The 7,905-nt window shown below is 38.8% G+C and overlaps 1 protein-coding gene across 3 annotated transcripts in view; it reads left to right on the forward strand.

Annotated features, from left to right (window-relative positions):
* Nucleotides 1–7,364, forward strand: part of rrp1 (ribosomal RNA processing 1) — a 50,794-nt gene extending 43,430 nt beyond the window's left edge. For 2 of the 3 annotated variants that reach the window (XM_085920034.1, XM_085920032.1), the window contains exons 14-16: nucleotides 250–324; nucleotides 500–566; nucleotides 3,749–4,461. In XM_085920034.1, coding sequence (XP_085776160.1) covers nucleotides 250–324; nucleotides 500–566; nucleotides 3,749–3,963 — 357 coding nt within the window. In that variant the 3' untranslated portion in view covers nucleotides 3,964–4,461. Of the gene's footprint in view, nucleotides 1–249; nucleotides 325–499; nucleotides 567–3,748; nucleotides 4,462–6,572 lie in introns of those variants that run through there. The other variant, XM_085920033.1, reaches the window with a different exon arrangement.
* The last annotated feature ends 541 nt before the right edge of the window (nucleotides 7,365–7,905 follow it).

Genomic DNA, 7,905 nt, shown 5'->3' on the forward strand with positions numbered 1-7,905 from the left:
CCACCACCACCACCAACCAGTCAGAGACTGAGCCACATTTTTTACTGTTACCGCTAAGAGCCACATCATACACATGAGCACACATGAACTACCATCCCCCCAAGAAAAAAAATAATAAAATTATATGAACGTCAAGGAGACCCATGAAACCAGGCCAGCCACGGGTTGGTCACCCCTGATCTACATCTACTACAAGCCATCTACTGCAAGTTGATAAAGACGTTGTCGTGTAATTTGGTCTCATTTCAGAGAAGCGGCAAAGTTCCAACGCCACTCATCTTCAGCACTGAAGCAAATTGCAAAAACCCAGTCTTTGGCAATGAGGTAATGTTGGTCTTCCGTCACAATGGGAAAGGTTATAATAATTAGTCAGGTTATGATTTTAGAAATGTACTGTATGAATAGCAATACACTGTGAGTGTGCGTGAGTGTATGTATATGCATCCTACATGCATGTATAAAAAGCAGAGAACAATACATTTATTTTTTTTCTCCACAGATAGGTCATACTACCACATCGGACAACAAAAAGGTGACCTTCCATCTCAAGAATAATAAAACTGCTGGTAAGAAAATGTGAAATTCTGTGGGCGCGCACACCCATAATAATGTGCTCAAGTGAATAAAACTAATCTTATTAATCACAGAATATGTAATTAATCAAATTAATCTTGATTTAATAATTAATTTTAATCTCATATCTGATAAATGTCCCCAATTACAGAATTTGAAATTAAGAACATTGTAGTGCATGACTAATCAGATGAATAGACCAAGAAGGGAGGATTCAAAATCCAGTTTTTTTTTTATTGGTGAACTGTGCTTGATAAATGAAATCCAAAAGAAAAATGGTCAAGCATGTTAGCAAACTAATTTGGCCAGGTGCATTATTCAAAAATGCAGTACAAAAACACTCAAATAAAATATAAAGCTGTATACAGCAATTCAGAATTCAGGGATCTCCTTCATTACTTGCACTTCTGCCTCACACAGCCTGTTGCCACTCCAAATGTTTCTTTGATTTTGATCTTTTTTCTATTTATTTTTTCCAGTAGAAAAAACTTTGTTTACGATGTACTGTACAATAAACCTTAATAGTATTATACTGTAGTTCGAGAATGAAAATACGAACGTCTCTTTTGACATCAACATTGAAAACATGACCCAAAAAACATGACGCGCATGAGTGACTCGCCCATATGAGTGGAAATGACTTCTCCCATAATGTACATAACTATCGTATTTTCTCCAGACTATATGTCACACCGGAGTACAAGTTGCATTTTGGGGGGAACTTTATTTGACAAAATCCATCACCAAGAACAGACGAAGATAGGCAACAACAGGCTAAACAATTCAGTATGGTAACTTTACATAAACACAAACAAGTACACAACCCTAACTGAGAATGTACCTGATGTAACATATTAACAATTATTCAAATAACAACAATATGAATAACATGTTTATCAAGCCATCCATGTCTCCAAATCATTGAATCCATCGAAATCTTTGTCCTATGTGTCATTTGTAAACAACGCCGCTGCTGACACCGGAAGTGCATGCGGTGCTAACGTCAGACTCGTCAGTTGCGGTTAGTTATTCCACAGGCCTATATGACTTGTATGTCAAATAACTATAATATAAATAACAATTTTATCGAACCATCCGTGTCACTCCAAATCATTTTAACCATCGAAATCTTCATCCTATCCGTCACTTAAAAAAAAACGCCGCTGCTGACTCTGGAAGTACATGCAGCGCTGACGTCGGACTCGTCCTGACTTGCGGTCCCAATTATTCCACAGACCTATATAACTATATATAAACTATATATCAAATAACTATAACATTCATAACAATTTTATTGAACAATCCGTGTCACTCCAAATCATTAAATCCATCAAAATCTTCGTTCTCCGTGTCACAACACTGCTGCTGACTCCGGAAGGACATGCGGTGCTGAGGTCAGACTCATTGTCAGTTGCGATTCCAATTATTCCACAGGTCGTGTCCCCTCATGCGGTTTAAAGTGAAAATAACATGTGAAGTGATCAACTATACTAGTAAGTAATGTGTTAATGATCAAGTCATAATGTGTTAATAATTTCACATATAAGTCGCTCCTGATTATAAGTCGCACCACTATGAAAAAAGCTGCTACCTACAGTCCGGAAAATACGGTATTTCATATTCCAGAATAAAAAGTTGTTTTTTGTGTGCATGTTGGTGTGTTTTACCTTTTATTTTTTCATTTTTGTTTGTTTGTTAGAAACAAATCGCTTGGTAAAACTTGCACCACAACTGAAACAGGTGTGTTTATTGATGAGTTGTTGGCACATGTTGGCTTCAAACTACATTTTAGTGAGTTATGCCAACCTGCTTCTGCCATGAAGTGAAACGTGACGTTTTATGAGAATTTACTTGGGTATTGGTGGGCAGGCACTTTCTCAGAGTACAGACTGACATGCAAAGTGCATACTTTAGGTGAGTGGTACAACAAGTGACGAGACACTGCAGGTTTGCGATTTGGCTTGACACACACGATAAACTGCATTAATTTTGATAGAGATTTAATTTGCAGCATGATTAATTTAAATAACGCATTAGTGAAAGCCCTAAAGCATATGTGTTTAGGCCTCAACACTGTGCCAATTTTTAATCATCCACTTTCCATAATAGTAGTTTAGCACAATTAAAAAAAATGAAATTAACAAATCTTCACTCTTGAAGTTCAAAACTAAAAAAAAAAGTTCCTGAGAAAATAACGGAGGGTGCGTTCTTTGAATAAGCCCATACTCAACTAATAACTAATATATTATCCAAAAAAAATGAAAATGCAGAAATCTTCCATCTTAAAGTTCTTAATAAAAAACTAGTCTTTTAAGCCCATTTTGTTCTTCCAAATCCAACAGCAACAGGAAATCTATGATATTGATACCTTTATTTGTATAGTACCTTGTAAAACAAAGCTACAGGGTGCTGCACAATAAAAAGTCAGTCAACAAACTTGAACCTACGGTGGAATCCACACAAACATTTTTATCTCATGTCTTAATCACAAAAAAAAAAAAAAAATCAGCCACGGCAACAGCGCTTTAAAGTCAAAGTACCAATGATTGTCACACACGTCTGGGTGTGGTGAAATTTGTCCTCTGCCTTTAATCCATCCCCGTGAGATTTTGATCTATCCCCTGGGGGAGAGTGGAGCAGTGAGCAGCAGCGGCGCCACTCTGGGAATCATTTTGGTGATCTAATCTCACAGTTTCCAACCCTTAATGCTGAGTGCCAAGCAGGGAGGCAATGGGTTCTATTTTTATAGACTTTGGTATGACCCAGCCGGGGCTTGAACCCACAACCTTCCAGTCTCAGGGCAGACACTCTACCACTAAACCACTGAGCTGGCAAAAACTCACAAATATTGTAACAATGTCTACAAGACAACAAAGAACTCCGCTTTTCGGGCCTTAATTTTATTTTCTACACAAACGATAGGGACTTAACAGAGATCGCTTTTCGAACTCTAATAATAATTAGGGCTTTAATAATAATTATTTCAACAGAAACAAAAGGGACCTTGCAGCCAAAACTACTCTGCCCCTAATAATAATCTTTCCAAAACCAATAGGGACCTCGTGGCGGTCGCTGCTTGGGCTAATAATTTTTACCTAACAAGCCAAGTTTGTCAGTGGAAGCCAAGTTTGTCAGTGGATAGTCTGCTTCATTGTTGCTTATTGTCATGTTGCAGAGTTCAGGAAGAATGATCGCAGCTTGTTACTAAGCCCAGAGGGGTTATCCAAAGTCCCCTTTGACCCAAAACAAAAACCCAAAGCTGGGGTTTTAAAGTCTAGTCCCATGCCACTTTCCAACATCAAGAAGACTCCAAAGGCCAACAAGAAGAGGGTTTTGAGTACTCCAAAAAGTACGCCAAGACGACGGCCTACTGCATCTGACTTTTTTTGAAATCCTAACCTTGAAATACTGTAGATACAAACCTTTTTGTTTCTTCAACCTCAAATTGTAACTGCAGTCTTTTCACGTGAATGTGCAAATCAGGCCAATTCCCCATGCTTTATATTTATGGTGAAATCATTTTGTGCGCTACTGCGACGTTAAAGAAAATTGAATGGAAACTGGTAGTCCTGAAACAGTACATTTGACCATGACTCTGTTAGTATTAAATTAGTTCAGTCATAAGTTGATGTAATTTTTATTTTGTACTTTAAAACATTTTATTCATCTGCATTTTTTTGTCGTGTCCTGTTTTACGGTTCCCAGGTATAAGGTAGTCATTGACATAATGGTTGTATTTACAATTGTCAAAAACAATTGAGAAGCTGAAAAAATAGCAAATTTTAAGATAAGCACAATATCAAGTCTTACAGATCCAGAAGTATATAATTTGAACTAATGTTTGTATGGCACATTCAGAATTCTGACAAATAAATTTTTATAAATACATTTGTACTGGTCCACATTACTTAAGTCTGAATCATTGCTCCCAGAACTATGTGATGTTATCTGAGCATATGTGATATAATTTTCAGTAGACAGCAAGTGGCAAAATGGTTTTAAATGTGTTAATAGTGCATGAAAAATGATTATTCATTGGAGTCTAAATATTAACTAACTACTGTTGTAAATTGATTTTTGCAATGAACGGAGGATTTGAAGCCGGCCTATAATTACTACTGAGACACTCCAGGTCGAAGTTTGGTCGCTTAAGTAATGGTCAAATAATAGTGGTCTTAAAGGCTGTTGGCATAGTGCCTGCGTGGGTGACAAATGGTATATAAGAGGAAAGGTCCTAAAATCTGAAATAGTTTTAACATGTTTGCCAGGAAGTGCGTTGAGTAAGTAAGTTGTGTGCTTTGCCACAATAGCCAGTTGTGTATGACTTTCAAGGGCCACTTTTAAAAATGGGTGAAGTTTGTCAGATGATTGTCAGCCTTAATATGAAATCCAGTAGGCCTAATCACAGGTTTTGACTGGGTTTTAAGAGTGGTGTCCATAATCTCATCCCTAATTAGCTAATAACTTCTGAGTAAAAAAAATGCATGAAATAGTTGGCTGATTGAGGAGTTACTGGAGGTTGGCTGCAATATGGTTAGGCACAATATGAAGTAAGTACATATTAAGGGTTATTTTTATTGAGACCAATAATTCTAGATCAATCATTATTATATTGTAAAACCAAGTTGACCAAATTGACCCACCTTCCAGGGTCGGTCCAATTTTAATCCTAGCAGGTTTTGGGGTGTGCTGTCTAGGAGAGAGAGAACTCTTAACTTGGTTCATTATCCACTTCCAAGCCTTTCTAGTCAAACGTCTTTATGACTGATATTTCCATGTTTTTCATTCAACCTTACTTGCTCGTGTAGCTTTGAGTCTTAACTTTACATTTCAAGAAGCACGGATGAATCCGTCTTGGCTTCTGAGACACTTGCCTGTGCAACCGGTGAAAAAGCACGCAGATGTGACCCATTGAAGTCTGAGGATACCTGGACCCTCATTGTGGAGTTTTCCTGTGGAGAATTCTATAGAGATCCATGTTGAATGTACAAAATTGTATTATACAATTTAAATGTGGAATTGATTTGTGTATGGATTCCAAAGTTCTATACTTTTTCTCCCTCGTGATGTGCATGGAAGGACACCTCACAGGCTACTGTGAAGGACATATGTACTTGCATTCTGTTTTTAGGGAATAAAATCAACTTAATCAGAGGACAGTGCTCATGACTGAATGTAGATTTCGTGCAGTTCCATTGATTTAAAAAGACAATAAGCCGTTGTTTAAGGGTTGCCAATAGCAACACATCCCACTCCATATGAGCGCAGCATTTCTAAAGATTTCACGAACCGCATTTGTCAAATATAGGCAAACGTTTCATAATCTATCACCATTTCCACCATTATAATGGCTGCAGTTTTTGTGAATTGTGCTTTAAAAGAATTACTCCAAGCTGCAAGCATATCAGCACCCGCCATCAATGTGGCTGCCACCAGCCAAGCACGGAAGCAGTTAATTGAGTCAAAACGTGCATTGTGATGTTTCACCTTCAAGAGGCAAACTAATAATAGTGTATATAGTATAATAATATAGTACAGCCTCTTGAGTGAGCAAGTGTGAATGTGTGTTGTTGTTTTTTTTGTGGTTCAGGTTTCTGGGAGAATACACATTGCCAGTTTAACAAGGGATCCCCTCATTTAAATGTGGCTCCACTCACACTGGCGGCGAGTGGTCATCTATCGACGGGAAGCTTTTTTTGGGTTGTATGGCCTACATCATAATTCTGTTTAGTCCTATGTAAATTTTAACCTCCAATCCTTGTCAAGAAAATAATCTCGTTGATAGTATTATCAGCCATGATTAACTACTTTTGCCTTAGTTTACTGTACTGTACTTGAGAGCAGTGTTTTTCAACCGGGGTGAAATATTGTCAGGGGTGCCGTGGGAAATTCTCCAATTTGTGTGCCTGTGTGGTGTAGCGCCCGGCAGAGTAATCATGTAGTACTCTTCCATATCGGAAGGTGGCAGCAGCAAGTAGCAATTTGCCTTGTGCTTGCAGACGAGAAAATTGGTGACGCATGGATGCAGCGGCAGGTATATGGGATGCCCATGAAGGTAGCATTGACGGCGACGTTGTCATTGTGGATAGCGAGACGAGTCGATTGTGAAAGTGATGGAGAAGTTTTTGAAGAGAAAAAAATGCTGACTTTGTACTGGACCCTGGACAAAATCCGGACCCAGATGAGGGCCCTAATATGAATGGAGGTAAAAAGAAAGCAAAGACAAGGCAATACAACAAAAACTATCTTTCATTTGGATTTACTCTTACCGGAGATGCAACGGCACCTTCGCCATTGTGCTTGGTCTGTGGTGAAAAGCTCTCCAACGGTGCTATGGTTCCAAGCAAGCTTAAGCGACATCTCGAAACTAAACACCCTTCACTTCAAAATAAAAATTTTGAGTATCTTCTTCGCCTGCGTGATCAGACATAGAAACAGGCCACTTTCATGAGAAAAACAGCAAGAGGAACTAACTGAACTGAAACAAGATCGTGGTCTCAAGAGAAGCTTTGCTGATCTACCTTTGGACAGTTTCTGATTGGCAGCTGCCAAGGAGTTCGCCATGCTGGCCCACAAAGCTATTTTGACATTGCTCTCATTTTCCACAACATATCTCTGTGAGGTGAGCTTTTCAAGCCTGACTGCTGTAAAAACTAAAAACAGATAGACTTAGAGCTGTGGAGGAAGAGCTTTGTGTGTGTCTTTCGTCAATTCCTGCCAGGGTATCTGCTCCGTGTTTATCCAAACAGGCCCAGGTTTCACACTGAGTGAGAATAAATCTGAACGATTGTGAAATACTTTTTGTCTTTGTTTTTATTTGATTACTATTCAAGATGTCCGATTCAAGTCATTCTTCAATGTTAAAAAAAACGTATATTAACAATATCACACTTGTATTGTAATTTTTTTTTTTTTTTCACATTTTCAGCTGGTGGAGTGCCGCAGGATTTTTTCAATAAAAAAAAAAAGTGTGTCTTGGCTCGAAAAAGGTTGAAAAACACTGCTTTAGAGGACAATGTGGGTTCCCCTTCCCATGGGCTCACCACCAGTGGGAAGGGGCAAAGAGATTAGGTGCGATGTGAGCTGGGTGGCAGCCAATTACAGAAGTAATCTCTAAAGACATACGTATAATGTCACCTCTGGCAGGGAAGAGATTCGAGCTTGTGTGAGGCAGAAGAGTTCAGACTAGACATAGACGGACTTGTCTCCATACACAGCTTGGGCTCTGGTACTCATCCTCTCAAATTGGGCTGGACTCTCTTCCACACTGGAGTTGCGCACGGTGAGAGAGAGGCCCGCCGCCTTTGGGTGAAGGGCACGTGTTGTATGTGC

The sequence above is a fragment of the Syngnathus leptorhynchus genome, chromosome 9, assembly GCF_054491065.1.
Source record: "Syngnathus leptorhynchus isolate UIUO chromosome 9, UIUO_Slep, whole genome shotgun sequence".
Lineage (NCBI taxonomy): Eukaryota > Metazoa > Chordata > Actinopteri > Syngnathiformes > Syngnathidae > Syngnathus > Syngnathus leptorhynchus.